Here is an 18,717-nt window from a genome sequence, read left to right as displayed (position 1 = left end):
CACCAATCTTGTATTAATAAAAAAAAATTTTGATATTTTGGAGACACATGTCTAAGCATTTACGGATAAAATGATACGTCTAGGATTTGCTTCAAAATAATTGGGAGGAAGCTGTATAGATAATTCAGGACTGGCCGTAGTTCATAATTGTTGAGGTCAGATGATGGGTGCCTAGCAGTTCATTATACTGTCTGCTTTTTTATGTTTGAAATTTTCTGTTAAAAAGTGAAGGAGGAAAAAGTAAACGCTGACCTAAAAGACCCCTTCGTTAGATGTGTCTACAAAAGGGAATTTTAAAATGTGTGGTGTTTCCTTCTAGAATACGTGATCTCTTGTTCACTTCGGGTCAAGGTTTCTAAAGCTTCTTTGAAACTTGATTCTTTATTTTCTTAATGTATTTGGTTCTTTATATCAGTATTTTTTATCTGCAGATTTTCAAGTACTCTTAAAAGTTATTTTCTTACAACTGCAAGGACAACATTAAGTATAGTTGAAAATGGAATAATTTCCCAATTATTGCATGATTCATACTACCCTTCAGTTGTTATTGAGACAAAATTTAGTTTTAAAATATGTATATTGAATTCAGAGCAAATGTTCCAGTAATTTAGCCTAACCGTAGACAAGATGAATTGACAAATCTTTTTTGACAAGTCTGTTTTCATGGTCTAGTCTAAAAGGTAACTGAGCATAAGTTTCTGCCTTGAGTGATGTTATGAATAAAAGTGTTTACATTTGTTAAAATAAGTTTGAGTTTGAGTCATGTGTTTCACCCTAGAGTTTTCAGCTCATTATAGCCTTTTGCAAGACTTTAATGAAGCAATGACTTAGCCAAAATTAAAGTTGTTTTTTTTAATTTTGAGAAATATTTTTAAAAGTTCAGAAAAAAGTTATTTGTAGCTCCACATCACAAAATGAACTAACATTCATCCATATTTTAGAGCACAAGTTTTCTTTTTTCCATTGCTTCCATAATGGTCATTACCAAGATCTAGGCCTATTAGTACCAACGGCCATGTAGATTTGACAACACAGAGTGTAGCTGGGCTGGGTTCCCGCCACACTGGAAGGGGATTGTGGGTATTTTGTTTTGCTGTTGATGGCAAAAATCAGGCCAGAAAGATCTTCAGTGGAGGTGAGCCTCAGAGCAGAGAGTGGGCTAATTCTTTCCTCTTCCTGGCACCTTGAAGAGGTGTCTCTTTCCAGTTCAGCTGTGGACCTCCTTGTGGCAATTAATCAGGTACAGTTTCCTCCTGGCATCAGAGATCCAACTATTTGAGTAAATAGCAACTTCTCTTTGGGTTGGGGACAGGAAATATTTCCAGGCTCTTGTTGCAAAATAAATTACCTGTGGAACTTAGGCAGGTGGTGATGTTCCTGAGCATAACATGGTGCCAGAGGAAGATGTTCTGTTTTGCCATCCCCCGTCCCATGAGGAAAGGATGCTGGGAGAAGGGCGGATAGAAGGGAAGTGGCAGAAGGAGGGAGGAAGGGTGATGCCAGCTGTGACGTGGGAGAGGACCTGGGACAAATGGAAACTACCCCTCTGTTAATTCACTGGAGAAAAGAGGCTTTTCTTTTTTTCCTTTTATTAAATCTGTGAAAGTGCCTAATATCCTTGAATGGGAATTTTTAGTGATTTGCCATGTAATCATAAAATTTCCTTTTAAGCCCATTTCATTTCTTTTACAAAAATGAAAGGAGACAAATGTTAGTGAACCGGAGACTTCACTTCCTGTTGCTGTGTTCCTCAGGACTAAAGCCCGTCACATGGTCCTTCCCAAGGAGTCATAGGACTGTGACAAAGACATTGAAACACAAGGGAATGCTCGCTGACCCGGGCCAGCCCCTTGATGTGCCATCTGGAAACCATGAGTTCAGCAAGCTGGGGCTCTCACTGCAGGGTCTGCCTAGACTGCAGCCATAAAATATGACCCGCCTGTGAGGCAGTGTGTCCCCAAGTGGAAGCTCTGTCCCAGATCTCTGCAGGCCCCAGTTTGGGCACTGATGGTTTTGGTTAAGCAAGTGGTTGCTTTCATGCTGCCCTCTTTGTCTGCCAGCTTATGTACAACCCTGGCTCCTCATTAATGCAGAGTTAGAAGGATGTCCTGGGTATTAAAGTTAAACCTTCCAGTGGTGAGTACTCTTTCCCTGGCCACCTCCACCTCCCACTCTAGGTCTGAGTTATGTGTTCATGCCACATAGGCTGTGGCACCTGACACTGTCCCTGTTGGACACACCGTGGTGCAATGTATTGATTGTTTTGTCACGAAGGCAAGAACTGTGTGTCTTCTCTTCCACATCCTTGGTGAATGGTGCGGGGTCTGGCCCATGGTAGGTGCCCTGGCATAGCTGCTGGGTGAAGGAATGAATGACAGCAGTTTCTAGTAAGCCAAAGGACTCCGTTTCTTTTCTTGTCTTCAGTGCTTTTATCAATACTTACCCAGGGCGCTTTGAGTCCAACATTCTTTCTTTAAGTGTGATGCTCAAACCTCCTGCAGGACCACCTGATGGTGTGTGTAAAAATGTGGATGTTTGGGCCCCACCCCAGACTACTGAGTCAGCCAGGATCTCCTGGCCAGGGACCCAGGAAGCTGCGCTTCCAGCTGATTCTTTTCTTATATGCTACTAAGGTTGGAGAACTGCTGCTCTAATAGGCAGGTAAACATGAACAGAATAAATTTTAATAAAGTTATAGGGAAGGAAGGTAAAGTTGTACCATGATAGAACTATATATGAGGTGAACTCATTCATCCATACAGTACTCATCAGCACCACCATGGGCCAGGCACTCAAAGTGGAAGGGTGAGCAAGGCAGACATGATTTTGTGGCTCTTACAGTTAGAGACAGATGGTGAGTAAACACACAGTGGTGGGTTGTGATAAGTGTGTGAAGGAAGACGTGAAAGCCAGTGTTGTGGACAGATAGCAGTGGGCTTCCCTGAGGAGACATTTCCTCTGAGGATAGAAGAATGAGAAGAAGGTCATCCACGTGCAGAGGGAAGGGTGGGGAGTGGGGAGAAGAGGCCCGTTTGTGAGAGACGCGAGGAAGAAAAGAGCTTGGGCAAACTGAGTGGCTGAAAGGCTGCGATGAGGGCCAGTGGTGAGAAGGGAGCCCAGGAGGGGAGCAGAGGCAGACCACGCACTCACACGCGGCAGCTCTGTGGTTTCATCCTCAGTATGGGGGAAGCCGCTGCGATGTTAACCGGCGTCACGGTACAGTTTGCTGCTATGTGGAGAATAAATTGGAGGGAGGGTGATGGTGGAGGCAGTGCAGTGCGGGGACATCTCAGTCCAGGGGACGTGGCCTGCGTAGACAAGAAGTGAATGGATTCAAGAGGGAAGACAAAGGGCAAGTCCTGGAAAGGAATTGGAAGGGGATGGTGGACAGCTGGGGACAAACGGAGAGAGCAGTCAGTTCGCAGGGGGTGGGGGTGGTGAGGAGGTCAGGAGGACTTCCATAGTGCGGGTATGAAAGATGACCGTTCCCCAGCTGACTAGGATGGGCAAGAGAAAGAGGGCGAGGAGGAAGGAAGGGCATTCCTTCGAGAGGACTCAGCCTGATAAGGCTCAAACACAAAAACAGTATCGTTCCAGACAGTGCGTTGATGACTGTAGACGTGTAAGTGCCTGTTGAATTTTAGGTGAGCCTTAGGTAGGGAAGGCGCATGGGTGATGTTAGTAACATGAGCTGCAGAGTCGAAATGTTTCAGAGTCTGGCTTCACCCCTGACTCTGCCCCTGTGAGCTTCAGTTTGCTCACATGTACAGGGGAAATGATAATAATGTCAACCTTTGTAGAGATGTTGGGAGGAACAAGTGTGAGCATCCACGCCAGGTGCGTAGCCCAGGGCCTGATTGCGGTAGTGCACTGTGAGCGTCAGAGGTGGTGGCTGTGCGGCGGCTCTGCGGGCAGCACACTGACCAGAATATTTGGACTCAAGGACTCCTGCAAGCTGGTCTTGACCCTGAGCTCAACTCGAGTGTCTTAAATACTTGGGCTCCTCAGTTTCCTCATCTATAAAATGAGCAAATTAGAATAATTATGGTTTTAAGCTACCTCGTAGTTGTAAGATACTTTGACTCTAATATGTAAGCGTTACCATCCAAAGAAAACTTACATAATTCCCCATCTGTTCTATGTAAATTAGGATAATCTTGTTTGCTGGTGTTGTAATAGCTCGGCAATGGAAACTCAGCATACGCTTTCTAGTCCAGAACCTGAACGAAATTAGGTGGATGGACATTAATAACCCTTGTCTAAGTCTGACTATAGACATGCCGCCCAGGCTAATATTAATATGTAGGAGTGGTAAAAAAAAAATAGACACACTAAAAATGGTTATAATGGACCAAGCTTATTTTTCGCCAGTTTAGAAGACCATTTTTGTGGTAATTGAAGTAAATCTAGTAGACTGAAGATGTTCGCTCACTGAAGCTTACTTCTTAAATATACAGAGATGAGTCACAGGGTTCTGAAGTCATCCCTCAGCTGTTTAAAATGGATGAAGCATTTGAAATTTGTCATTTCTTTTATTGCAGAAATATGACCAAGATAACCACCCCTTCCTTCAGCTCCTCTTACATAAAGTGCTAAACTTTTTTTCTGACCTTACAGGTGAATGTAAGTTTCCAGCCCAGTCTTATAGCCTAATAATTACGGTAGTAACATTAGCATTCTTAGATGCACTTTGCATTAAGTACCCTATGTTTACTGTCGTTTAATCTCCACAACTCAGGGAAGCATACTATTTTTATTTTATTGCCGAGGAACCAAAGTTGAAAGAGATTTGTAACTTTCCTGGGGTTCCCTAGTTAATAAGACCACTAAATGGCTGGCATGTCTTTGTTACGTGATTCAGATTATTGAAGCCAACCAGCCAAAGACCCCCAGAAATCCACCTGGGGTCAAAAAAAGTTAGGTTTATTTAACTCATGTGACAAGAAAAAAATGCAAAGCTGTGGAGCCATAAGATGGAGAAAATAGGAGCTTAGTGTAGATTTGGGCTTGTACTGGGTCATTCTGACAAGGATTTAGGGAAGCAAAGACCAGTTATCTTTGGAGTGTTGTCAGGAAGTGGAATCAGTTTGCTGTCTTGGTAATTCGTATCCAGAAGGTGAGAGGATTGAATAGGGACTAGAGTGTCATCAGTCAGGAAACAAGTTGCTCTTCTTAACTAGAAGAAAGGGACATTTAGTTATATTGTGGTGCCAAGGGTCCTCTTCTCTCTCTTGACGTGATTATGAATTGTTTCCATCTTGTCCCTCCATGGTCACAGAGTGGCCGTGTTTGAGAATTGCTTGCATTCTGCAAAAGTTGCTTGTGCTGAGTTGCCCTCAGATACTGCTGCCTGGCTATTAACTGGGCTCGCTCTCTCTTCTTCCTTTCCCTCCTTCCTTCCTTTCCACTCTCCTCTCCCTCCCTCTAGTTACTTCATAGTAACAAGCTGATTTCCTCCCTCTGAAGAATAATCTCACCATCATTAGGTCCAGCTATTTAACAGCTGTTTGCCTAAAGCAAATCACTTCATCCTTTCGGCCTGTTTCCTCATCTCTTAAAAATGGGAATGATTACTACATTGCAGGGTGTTTTGAAAATTAGAGATAATTTATGTGAAGTACTTGACAGACACAGTCCAATCTCAATAAATAATGACCTCTATTAAAAAGGTATAAATATTTGTCAAATGTTAGTTTGCTTACACTTTATAATTTCTAACAGCTACAAAAATACTTTTTGTTAAATAAACTATTAAATTGTAAAGGTCACAGAAGATGGGAAGAGCTAGAATTTCTGAATATGATTGTCTACCATTGGATGTTAGTTCAAGATGAAATTTGCTGTAGTTACTTTTTTGCACGTTTGTTAAAAATAAAAAATAGATAACATTATGCTACTCCTCTAACTAATTAAAAATACAAGATGGTTTGAAAACTCTTTTTAAAGGTTCATTACCTGATAGAACTTCATGAGATCTAGGCAAGGATACCATATTTATAGACTGTACAGAAAAAAATGGTTGGTTGATAGGACTATAAAGAAGAACAGGGGGCTGGCCCCGTGGCCGAGTGGTTAAGTTCGAATGCTCTGCTACGGTGGCCCAGGGTTTCGCTGGTTTGGATCCTGGGTGCGGACATGGCACCACCCATCAGGCCATGTTGAGGTGGCGTCCCACATGCCACAACTAGAAGGACCCACAACTAAAATATACAACTATGTACTGGGGGGATTTGGGGAGAAAAAGCAGAAAGAAAAAAAAAAAGAACAGAAGACATAGAAAGACTATTTTTATTGCATGAGTAGAAAAAAGTCTTGTAAAACATTTCCATTGAAAGTTTACTTCTTGTACAGAGCCAAGATTAGGATTAAATTATAGGAGGAATAGATACTAAAATTAGCTCTGAATTGTGGGGTGGTTTTTGCTTTCATCTTTGTATTTGTCTACATTTTCCAGGTTTTCTACAGAAATCATATTACATTCATGATCAGAAAAAATAGTTTGACAGAATCAGAAACCACAAAAAAAGGCCTTTAGTCTTCTAAAAGTCTGGTTTTCCTGAAGTTGCTAGGCTTCTCAGCCATAGTTGTCATAAAACCGTGTGTGTGTGTGTATGCATGAACATACGTGCATACACACCTTTCATAAAACATCCTAAGGCCTGTGCTAGACATTGCATGGTCTTTGAGATTTTAGTTCAGAATCACCTCACATGTGTGAATTCTGGAAACTGGAACGGTCCATCACAAATGCTTGGAGTGTTGCTTAGACAGTGCAATCTCCTTTATTATGTTTCTGGTTGTTGTATATAAGTATTAATAACCCTATTCTAGGAGAAATACAATTGAAAAACATCCTGCTACTGAAAAAAGTTATTACAAGTGACTCACTTTTTGTGTGATCTCTTCTTCCCTTCCCCCCGCCCATCCTTACGTCAGAAGTCTGGCCTTCATTTTCGACACACAGATAACACCGTCCAGTGGTTGAGAGCGATGGAGTCTATTGGTCTACCCAAGGTAAGCCTGAGCTGGGAAGCCAGAAGGGGTAGTGCAGACACCTCATGATGGAAAATGATTAGCAGACGGCTTCAATGCCTTAGGAATGAGAAACGCGAGGACTACACAGAAATACGGAAAGGCCTGTGCAAAGTAACACGCGGCAAGAAGTCAGAATGAAGCAGGTGTGCAAAGTGTGTGTAAATTAAACAAGATGAGAACAAGCTTTAGCTGGTAGATGGTTGATTTACCACCTCCCTTTTCTGTGTTGCTATTTATACTTAAGATTCTGCATCTCATTGTATCACTACATATTGTATCACTATAAATTATAATTATAAATTTATTTTTATAGAATGTTATTATAAATCATAGCATCACTTTAAATTTTAAAGGCTGGGGGGTTATAGCTCTTACTCGTGAAATAGAGGTCCCAAATAAAACTCAGCAAATACTCAGAGCTTGTTAAATTGAAAGAACAGGCACCCTTAAGCCTGTGAGACAAATAGACAAGTAGAGGAAATGAGGAAATAATGACATTTGATAGAAATTGTGGAGCTATTTCTTAAACTGCTTACTTTGAAATAATTATAGAATCACAGGAAGTTGCAAAAATAGTACAGCTATGTGTACTTTTCATTCGGCTTCTGCCGGTGGTGACATCTCAGAACTGTAGTACAGTAATAAACTGACATGCGTGTATTAACGTGAACTGGGCTGCAGACCTTACTCAGTTGTCGCCATTTTTATATGCAGTCATGTTCACGCGTGCATGCACATCTGTGCAATTTTATCCCATGAATAGATTTGCGTGACCGTGACCACAATCAAGATAAAGACACCGCAGAGAAGAGGGCCTTTCTACTGCATCCCCTCCCCGGCCCTGTCCCCTGGCAACCACTAATCTGTACTCCATCTCTATGGTTTTGTCATTTTGAGAATGTTATGGAAATGGAATCATACAGCAGGTCATCTTTACGATGGCCTTTTTTCAGTAAGCAGATACCCTTGAGATCCATCAGGTTTTTGTGTGTCTCCGTTGTTCACTCTTTTGTGTCGCTTATCACATACAACTACTTTGGAGGAGTGACTGAGGAGTGGTCCAGCATGAAGGCAAGGGGATAGGCTCCTCACTTAAGACCTGTGTTCTTCTTATTATTATTAATCCAGGTTTGCAATTAAAAACACTGACCACAACAAAAACAAAAGCTTCCTTAATGTAAATTATGAATGCCTGTTTTTAATATATTTGTGCTCATATCCGTTTTAGTGCAGCTTATTTTATCTCAAAATAGTCAATACCGATTTATTTTATTCTGCTGTTTTTAATCAAACTACTTTCCTTTCTCTGAAAATGCCCAGAACATTAAATGCTATTCTCTTCTGGGCACTAGTTATAATATAGAATTCATTAAGTGGGGGCTGGGTGGCAAACAGATTAATAAAGGAAGAGATTCAAATTGGATTTTTCTGTAAGAGGCAACATACTTTTTAGATTAGGATAATTTCATTATATTTGATAAATTTGAATTAGACCTTTTCAGATTGTATGGATGTTGGGCCAGGTTTCCTTTGATTTTAAGCCAAAATAAGTGATCCATCTCGCAGATTCTGTTTTCACATTGGTGTTTATTATGAAGTCATTGATACACTGCATTGGGATGAGAGACCAATGTGTACTGAATTCACTGATGTATTGGACTGCTATTAATGCGTTCGTTTATCAAGATTAAATGCCTACTGGGGATACCATGCTGAATAAAATATCTGGTGAACTATAAATTGACCTCGTCTCCTTGCTAAAAGAAGACACATTCATAATGATTTTCCAGAAGATATATAAATATTCAAGGTTCTTGTTTAAAGAAAACGGAGATGGGGTGGGGGGGCCGGCCCAGTGGCACAGTAGTTAAGTTCACACCCTCCACTTTGGTGGCCCAGGGTTCGCAGGTTCACGTCCTGGGTGCAGACCTACACACCACTCCTCAAGTCATGCTGTGGTGGCATCCCACATACAAAATAGAGGAAGATTGGCACAGATGTTAGCTCAGGGCCAATCCTCCTCACACACAAAAAAAAAAAAAGAAAAAAGAGGAGGAGGAAGAAAAGAAAAAGTAAGGGAGAGTTGTAGTATCCTCTGCTTACGTAGTAGAACTTTAAACCTGGTCACATTCTTCTGAATTGGGAACCTTCTTCTCATTGATCCTTTAACAGCAAATATGTTAAAGGAAATTTGGAAAGACCATTGAAATTTCCTAGGCTACAGACATTTCTTTACGTGCACAGTGACTGTCCATTTTGTAGCTCAAGAAACTTTGCTTCTTTCTTTTCTCAACTTTTTTCAATGTCCAGTAGAAAATCGCACTTGAGTATCAAGTACTACCGTATGGTACGTGATTTAATTTTAGTCTTTATGTCAAATTTTATAAAATATTTACTGAGAGCAAGTAATGCCAATGCTTATCTTCATCTTAGAAGCTTCAAGCCTGATGGTTCGTTTCTTGCTGCTAAGGAACAGATCCGTTTGGTGCCGTATTCTGAAATCTGTTCCTTATTAGGCTTTTAGTTTGAAGCTTAAGGATCGTGTAAATGTGTATTAAAAACCTTAATGTTCAGTCTTCTCAATCTAGTAACTCCATATTTAGATGTTTATCCACAAGAAGTAATCAGGTGCTCAGAAAATACAGGAATGTTTATTGCAGTGACTTAGAATAGGGAAAAATTGGGAGCAAAAAAATGTTCAACCATGCTGAACTGGTTAAATTACCATTCAAAAATGTGAAAGAATCATATGCATCCATTAGAAATAACGTTCTTATAGAATAATGAAGGGGATGGAAAATAGTCATGTTCTCTTAAGTGTTTTGAATAGGTGTATGGTATGTACACGTTTGTTTTCACATCCATGCTTATATAAACATAAAAAATCAGAGATATATACAGAAAAAACGACTGGAAGAAAATATACCAAAATGCTAATAGTGACAAACTGGGAGGTGAGATTGTAGGTGTTTTTCCTTCATATTTTATAGACTTTCCTGATCTTATTCGGTGAAAATGTATTACTTTAAGCAGAAAAAAATATCAGTGTGTATTGCATGTGCGTGCATACGTGTTTACAGAACTGTGTAGCTAGGTTTTTGACAGTGTAATAAAATGCTGTAAGAAGGACTCCCTTCTGAGGCCAGGGGACCACTGGGCAGTCACAGGAGTGACTCTGCTATAGAAAGCAGAGCCCCTGCCGGCTCACGCCTTGTGGAGTGAAACTGCCACGGGGCTCTGTGGATGAAGCCTTCTTGTGGATGTAGCCAGTGGGGACCTGCTGCTGTCCTGAGCCACTAGGAGGCGTGCTGATAGGCAGGGGTCCAGATCTCGTGATTGGTCCCCCTGTAGAGCAAGATGAAGCAATAGCCAAGAGGTTCTTCTATGTTTAAATAAATATGTAACAGCAAAGACAATCAAAGCAGGATCATTTGGGAGAGTTAAAATAATTGTGAAAAGCAAAATGTAATAAACACGTTTTCTTTTGTTTTCCAGATATTCTATCCAGAGACAACAGATGTCTATGACCGGAAAAACATTCCAAGAATGATATACTGCATTCACGCGCTGAGGTGGGGGAAATAAAACTAAAAGTCTGGAGAGATCTTAAATTGCTTTAATAAGCTGAGAAACTTTTTATTGTATTGAGTTGTTTTGAATTTGCTGGTGCAAAATTAAGTCCTTGAACTTAAAAAATATTTTTCTGATTTTTAAAATCTAATTCAGAATAGAAAACCAGAAAATGAATGAAAGAGCTGTAAGTGTAATAAAGAGAAAATTTAGGTTGAAACTTCTAGTGATCTAATAGTAATGTGCTACCATATGCTTGAGTTACGATCTAGTTTACGAATACAGCCAAAATGTATCGACTGAGCAACTTTAATGGTCATAATTTTGGTTTGGATACTCTTAAAATGATCAGTTTGGTTCATTTCTAAGCATAGATTAATAGAATTTACTATACAGATGGTTTCTTTTGACCTTTTGTTCAGTAGAACTCGTACCCTAAGAAGAAAGAAGAAATTTTTAGAAGTTGCTTTCAGTTAGTCAAATCAGGATACGTCCGTTGTTGTAAAGGAGTTGTTCAGTAACTTAATTTGTGAACATGTTGAAATTCTGCTAGTTCACAAATCATTTTTTATCTTATTGGCCTGGAAGAAATGTGATTTTTAGACAGTAACAAAGACGATTCTAAAAATCTAGTTTGTGGCTATTGTCTTGCCTGCACACAGGTATTTGCCTGAGAGACTTCATGTCTAATTAAGTTTTAAATTTCTTTTAAAACATCTGCCTTGTGTTTATATCACTAGAAGTCATTTTCCTGGCAGAATCTTCTGTCTAGAGGTTTATATTAACTTCTTCCTGGCTCGTTTCCTTTCCGAAGGAAAGGGTTTCTGTAATAATTCATTGCAATGCTGACCTGCTAGAGGAGAATTTTGATTATGTCATATAATTTGACTGTCTCCCCCGAATCGGTACTTACAAAATTTCTTTGGAAGATGACAGTTGCTAGAAATATAGACCAAATGTAGGTGCCTTTTCTATGATTTCTTTTTATTCTAATAATTTAGAACAAGTGGGGAAAAAAAAACCCACTTCTGTGCCTTTCTCCTCATATGTGGCTAGTGTATCATTATGCCAGCAGGTTCTCTAAAAGCTATTTGTGCAAAAGTGCTTATTTTGAGGACTGTTTTCTAATGTGTTGCCCGACATTCTTTGCCAAATATTTTCCAGCACCTAGAACAATCACTTAACACTACGCTTAGTACTGCTTTTGTGATCTGCTAAGCCAGCAACCATTAGTTAATGTCATTATCATATCCATGCATCATAGTGCTGGTCTCCAAATCTGGAGCATGCTCACGGGGGTGTCTTGTGCAAACTTAAACTGATTTCCTGAAGTGGACACCTGGGGTGTTAATGGTAAGCAGCTTATAAAGAAGCAGTGTGCTAACTTCCTTTCTGGTGATAGCACTATTCTAAAGAAGTTATATAGAACTTCACCGAGGCTTGCAAATGGATGTTTGCCGTAGTTTCAACAAGGGCGTGAACAGCTTGGTAAACAAAGGAAAAGCAACTTCTTGCTTGTTGTTGCCAATTGTATTCAAATGTTGGGGTTATAATTTCTAGGACTGTTTTTCTCAGTTATTCTGTTACTCATCGTGGAAGTCTTCATAACTGTCATTCACCAAATCCTCCTTAAGTAGGATCTTTAAAAACAATATTTACTTAATAAACAGCATTCCCTGGGAGAATCTCCTTCACTTTTCTGTGTTCTCAACTTACCGTGTAACTGCTTCTTGATAGGGAACTGAGAAATCTCAAGCGTTATCTAAAGTTTTGTCTATTAAAACTTTTTCCTGCTGTGGTTTAGAATGTAGTCGGTTACTCAAATGAGGCTGATATTCTGCTCTGTTGGGCAAGACACATTTGGCAGCTGGGTGGCAGAGGCCTTTAATAAGTGCAGTGGCTTTGCCCTAACTGCATAATTAGAAGTGAGGCTGGAAATTAATAAATGTGTCTTCAGCCATTGTATCCTGCTGTGGAACAGCAACACTGCTGGTGTGGAGAGGTGTCATTACCTGACAGGGAGTTCGGCAGGTCGGGGGTTCTGATTATAGATCAGGAGCCGGGCAGGAAGATCCCCCAGGCTCTGCCTTCCTCCTGCCCCAGCCTGTGGGCCTGGCTTGATCTACAAAGTTCACTGTCAGCCCTTCCCCGTTGTCTTCTGTTCCGACTTCTCAATCTGGGCTCAACAGCCTCATTAGGATCCCCTGGGTTCTTGCCCTTGCTTCTTGTTTGTATCCACTTTTCTCTTTTCCTGCCTGCCCCTCACCTTTTCACTTTATTTCTGACCCCGTCTCCTTGCCTGCCACTCGTTGCTCTTTTGTCAGTTCAGCCTGGAGTTCTCAAGCCCAGACACCAGCAGACGTTAGCGCGGCAGCCCCACGGGAAATTCTCCCGCTGGGCCTGATGTACAGAGACTCACCTCAGTGATGGGTGGCCTCATTCTTTTTTCAAAGAAATGTTTATTATCTTTTTATTATTTAAAATAAAAAGTATGTTCATTGTGGAAAAAATTGGAACATTCAGAAAGAATAACAAAGGAAAAGCTGAAGTACCCATTATCTCAACACCAAGTGACAACCACTGTTAGTGACCATTTGGAGTATTCAGACTTGAAATGTGTATATGGCATGTTTTCGTTTTGTGGCTTCGTTTGGAATGTTCTAAAGCCTGTGCAGTGAAAAGGAACCAGATCTAGAAGTGAGAGCCTTGCTAACAAGTTGCTGCTGACTCTTTTTTTTTTTTTTTTACGGTCTGGAGGCCTTTTATGCGTGAAGAACACTTTTTGCATATTGTTTAACGTTTAAATGTTAGTTATAAAATTGAATTCCTGGGGCTGGCCTGGTGGCGTAGCTGTTAAGTTTGCATGCTCTGCTTCAGCGGCCCGGGGTTCACAGGCTCGGATCCGGGTGTGGACCTACACACCACTCATAAAGCCATGCTGTGGCAGGCGTCCAACATATAAAATCGAGGACGATGGGCACAGATGTTAGCTCAGGACCGGTCTTCCTCAGCAAAAAGAGGAAGATTGGTGGCAGATGTTAGCTCAAGGCTAATCTTCCTCAAAAAAAAAGAAATAATAATTGAATTCCTTTAAACAAATTTAATAGAACTGATTTTTTGAATACTTCAGATACCTTAAAGAGCAGGTGAAATGCCCGGATACCTCATTGCAAACTTACCACTAAAACCTATTCTAAAAGATCTGCCCTACAAGTTTCACTCGTTTCATCATTTATCCACTAGTTTTGACTCATCCTGGGACTATAATATTTTGACACTTAGAGAGAGTGGATACCTATACACGGTTACCAAAAACAGAATACATCTTCAGACCTGCCCAGATTACGGATCTGGTTTCTAACCAATTGATTGTCAGTGAGAACATGGCGCCAGTTTGGCTTCTTCTCCCAAGGAGAGTTACACCTCCGCTGCCAGGCTTCAGGCTGAGCTTTACTCGTGAAATCAATCAGGCCTTTCTAAATTTTCAATATATGGCTTTCAGGTAGGTTTTTATTTACAGTCTGGTCCCCACCCCTATCACCAAGAAATGATTTACTTCCATATCTCACTTGGCCAGTGTTAGATAACTCGTTGTCCTGTCATAATGATGTATGGACCTGATGTGTTAACATTATTAAAAGCTTATGTATACTTTTTGAATGTCTTCTTGAAATTAGTTGGGCATTCTAGAGATTTCTTCCCCAGGAGATAGATCATATTTCTGAATCCTCTCTCTGCTTGACCACTGAGTGTGACCATCAGTGCTGGACACTCTTTGCACCTGGCTTTTTTTGTCACCGCCTGTGTTCCTCAGTCCTTCCTTATCTTGGGATACTTCTTTGGTTTTCTAGGACTGTTTGGCTAACTCAGAGTTGCTGGTCTTTATTCTTTCTTGTGGTATAAATGTAGTATAAATAGTATAGAAACAAGTATATATCTATACTCTATAGACAGTTTTAGAAAAACAAAGCTCCTGTATTTTAATTATTCTTCCCCACTTGTGAAAATCAGTACAAGTAAGTATACGTGTCTTATTTTCTCTCTCTTTGTATTACAACTTCCTTTGTGTTGACTTTATACCATTCTCTTTTGACCATCGTTTTGAATTCCTGGCCTTTCACAGACTTAACCAAGATCAGATTGATTGAGTTTGGTCAGTGGGAGCTCTCTCTGGCCAGCTCCCTTGTCCTTGTGGCACTGTCCCTGACATTCTTTGAAATATCCTTGCTTTGTGGTCATGACAGGACATTCCAATCCTGTCCTTTAAGACATGGAATCAGCTCCCCTCCAAGGAATCCTTTTAAAGTCATGTGTTCATAATGATTTTTCTAGTTTAAGAGATTAGGGTTCTGGATTCTGCTTTTCTTGCTGTAGAAAGTTGATTTGACCATTAAGATTCTCCTACACTGAGAACAACGAGCTGTGGATGGGTCGGCCTCCCCTCGTGTGAGCATTACTGCTCCTGCTGCAGATTATGCAGCTGACGGCCCAGCAGTCATGTTTTCAGATGTGGTGACGATGCCGAAATAGCACACCTCTGGGGCTTGTATTTGTGAAAATGGCCGTGGCAGACCCACTTCTGGTTGGCCAGCTCTTCCAGTACCCTGCGAGCTTTGTGAAGAAGGGCTCCTCTACCAGCTCCCACGGTCGGGTGGCTGCCTGGATTACCAGGCGGCCTTTGAACTGGTTCTTCAGACCTTAATGCATAAGTCCCCTTGTCTTAGACTCCCTGCCCTTAGGACCCTTTTCCTATTAAGAACCCATTGCTGCCTTGTACCCTATTGATACGTCTCCGACAGATAACATATTTGCATTTACAAGTAAGCTTCCTAGAAATAGTCCTTTACCCAAAGGACAGGCTGTGGTCCCATGTTCTCAGGAGGGATATCTGGAGATGGCAGTATCTGGGATTAAGGTGAGGAAGGCAGCTGCACCTTCCATATCTTTCAACTTACTCCTTGTACAGGATTCTCTCCATGCCTTGGACTGCCTTCTCTCCTCCCCTTCCTATCTTGAATTAATATTATGGCTCAGACTTTCTATCCTATGAGATTCTAAGCTCTTTGAGGCCATGAACCACATGTTGTCACCTAACACAGCACATACATGCTTGGTTCCACCTTGAAGTCTCTGGAGTTTGTATTTTTAACTTTTCAGTTGTCTTAACTGAACTGATTTCCCCATGATAAAATTGCTCTGGATTCCTTTTATGTCTGCTTGGAAATTGGGTATAGAACACAGGATTTTGCCGAGATATTGATAGTGATGCATGTGACTAAGATGGGAAAACAGTGTGGCTCGGTAGAGAAAACCATTTCAAACATGGAACCAGTGAGGGCAAATAGTAGAAGAATCTCAGTGTTGAAAGTGGGGAAACCACTGTGGTTATTAGCAAGTGTTTGTATAGAAAGGACACACTTATTCAACAGGGGATAATAGTAATAAAAACAAAGGCTAACACTTAGCTTTTAATTATGTACCTGGCTCTGTTCAAAGTACTTTACAGATGTCATCTCATTTCATCCTCACAACATCCCTGTTCAGTACGTGCTATTATTAGTCTCATTTTATAACCAAGGCAGTTGAGGCACAGAGAGGCTGCCCAAGGTCACACAGCCAGTGAAGGGCAGAGGTGGGATTCAAAACCAGGCTGTGTGATGCCAGAACCTGCGTTAGTGCTGACTCAGCTGGTGATTGGCCTCCAAAGAGAATCAAGTCTTGCCCTACTCCCCAGAAAATTAACAGTGGCGTCACACTTGAACCTCAGCACAGGCCTCTGATCTGTTATATTTAGGATGTTTAAAGCGTAGCATCATGGAACTTCAGAACTGGAAGGACCTGGGAAGTTGAGTCCAGACCCTTCCTTTCCCAGAGGAGAGGACTGAAAGCTGGGGTTGCGTGACTTGCTCAGAGTCACACATCCACATACTGGCGGTCTGGGGGCGGGACCCAGGGCTGCTGATTCTAGCCCCGTGCTTCCTCTGGTCAGCCATGCGGCTCTGATTTCCAGACATTCATCTCACGTGTTACAGCATAGAATGAACTGCACGTGATGTGATCCAGAAAAGCTGTGATAAACTCAGCTCCTGCCTTTTAAGTTGGCAGTGCATTTCTTTGGCCCCTTTGAATGTATATATTGAAAGTAGTAGGAAAAACCTTAGTAGCAGGTTTTTTTTTTTTTACTTTCTTTATTGCTTCCTGAACTTGAACTGATTATTTGTACAAATAAGAGCACATGGGCCAGTGCAGCTTCAGTACCTCAGGGCAACCCGTCCGTTGCTGGCCTCGCTCAGCAACATGAGAGCGCGGTCGCTTTTGGGGTCGTAAGAGGCTCGCTGGGTCACACCGAGTGCTGTCTCGCCGGGGAAGCCGTGGCGACATTGCTTCTGCGGCATCCTTTGGAATGCTCTCAGCACTTTGTGTTGGCTGTTAGGCACTGAAGGCGCTTAATGAAGAGCTACAAGAAATTGGGGTTTTTTTATACTGGGTGGGCTTTTTTTTGTTTTGCTTTTTTAGGATTAAGACTCTGGATTTCCTATATGCTTCGCATGATGAATGACCTCATTTGAATTTAAATGCTTGGGGGGGCGGCTGCTATTGCTCATTCTTTTCAGCCTGAGAATACTGGATAGAGACAGTTTCCTAGTAAACCTTTGTTTGCCCCTTGGAGTCATCTGCTTAGAAGCTCCTCCATGCAGAGATTCCATATAAAAATCCCACAGTGTGACACTATTTTAAAGCTAATAGTTTAAACTTCAATATCAGAGACAATAAATGTTGAAAACTGAAGCCAAATAGAAAGTATACGTTAACACTTACAAAAACATTTTTGGTGAAGGTATGTATATGCAAATGAGATTTCTACCTGATCTGTACAAGCTAAAGAAAGTCTCTGATTTAAAATCAATTTAAAAGCGAAGATTCTCCAAAAGCTAACTTCTCAGCACCACCTTGTGGTAACTTTCAGTTAAACCAGGAAGTTTGTTTATCCTGAGATTTATATGAGTATTACAGGGTACAATGGAGAAGCAAAAAGTATAATTGGAAATAGTCGCCTAATTTCTTTAGTACCACAGGAGAAAATGAACAGTTTTGTTTAGTGTAATTGCTTTAGTTCAGATTACCAAGCCTATATTTTGTGGCAGCCTAAATACCTTTATTTTAGAAATAGCACGATAGAAATATTATGTGGTAGATATTTCATACATACTGGTTAAATGAATGGGTAAACAATGGGAAAACAGTTGTGTCAAGATCATTGAGCACAGCTCTCTTACTCTCTTTCCAAAACTGACATGAAATTACTAAAGTGGTAATTTGAAAGAAAAACAAACCAACATTTGTAATAACAAAGAATGGCATCCACTGACCAGAAATTTAAACAGCTCCTGACTGAAAGCAAGCAGATGAGATCGGATTGACTGAGAAATGGGACAGCAGCCCAGAAACCACTGGGGCCACCCTCCTGGGGTCAGCCCCATCGTTCCCCCACAGTCTCCCTCAAGCTGGCTGTTGTCATGGGGACTTGCGATCGACAGTGACAAACAGCAAATCTCAAACCCCAAGATGAGTGCCACATCAGGAAATGCCAGACACTTGAGGGAGACCAACACTATGAAAGAGGAATCAGATTCAACACCCAAGGAACAAATGAAATATTAAAATGTGCAGATGGCGATTCATTCCGTTGATCTATTTAACAAATATTTGTCGAGCACTTACACGTATACACAACAAAACCAAAGGCAAAACTAAGAAAGAGGAAAATTGGATATGGATGAAATTAAAAAAGAAATTAATAAAATTTATAGTTATCAAATTTTTTGTTGTATAAAATGAAAATGAAAACATGGGTCTAAAATTCTAGATTATCTCAACATAGGTGGGGAAGTAGAAGTGGAGCTGTATTAAGGATAATACATATTCATTAGCTTAGCCTTTGATATAAGAATATAAGTTGAAAGTATGTTAAAACTTTAGCAGAGGGGGCCGGCCCCGTGCCTGAGTGGTTAAGTTTGCGTGCTCTGCTTCAATGGCCTGGGGTTTGCCGGTTCAGATCCTGGGCGTGGACCTACACACTGCTCATCAAGCCATGCTGTGGTGGCGTCCCAC

At 41.0% G+C, this 18,717-nt stretch overlaps 1 protein-coding gene across 5 annotated transcripts in view; it reads left to right on the top strand.

Annotated features, from left to right (window-relative positions):
• IQGAP2 (IQ motif containing GTPase activating protein 2) overlaps nucleotides 1–18,717 on the top strand; it is a 267,741-nt gene that overhangs the window by 131,378 nt on the left and 117,646 nt on the right. For all 5 annotated transcript variants that reach the window (XM_070517917.1, XM_070517918.1, XM_070517919.1 and 2 more), the window contains 2 exons: nucleotides 6,937–7,014; nucleotides 10,531–10,607. In XM_070517917.1, the coding sequence (XP_070374018.1) occupies nucleotides 6,937–7,014; nucleotides 10,531–10,607 (155 nt within the window). The remainder of the gene's footprint in view (nucleotides 1–6,936; nucleotides 7,015–10,530; nucleotides 10,608–18,717) is intronic.

Source organism: Equus asinus, chromosome 9, assembly GCF_041296235.1.
Source record: "Equus asinus isolate D_3611 breed Donkey chromosome 9, EquAss-T2T_v2, whole genome shotgun sequence".
NCBI lineage: Eukaryota > Metazoa > Chordata > Mammalia > Perissodactyla > Equidae > Equus > Equus asinus.
Note: the sequence above shows the minus strand (reverse complement) of the source record. Positions and strands in the feature narration are given on the sequence as shown.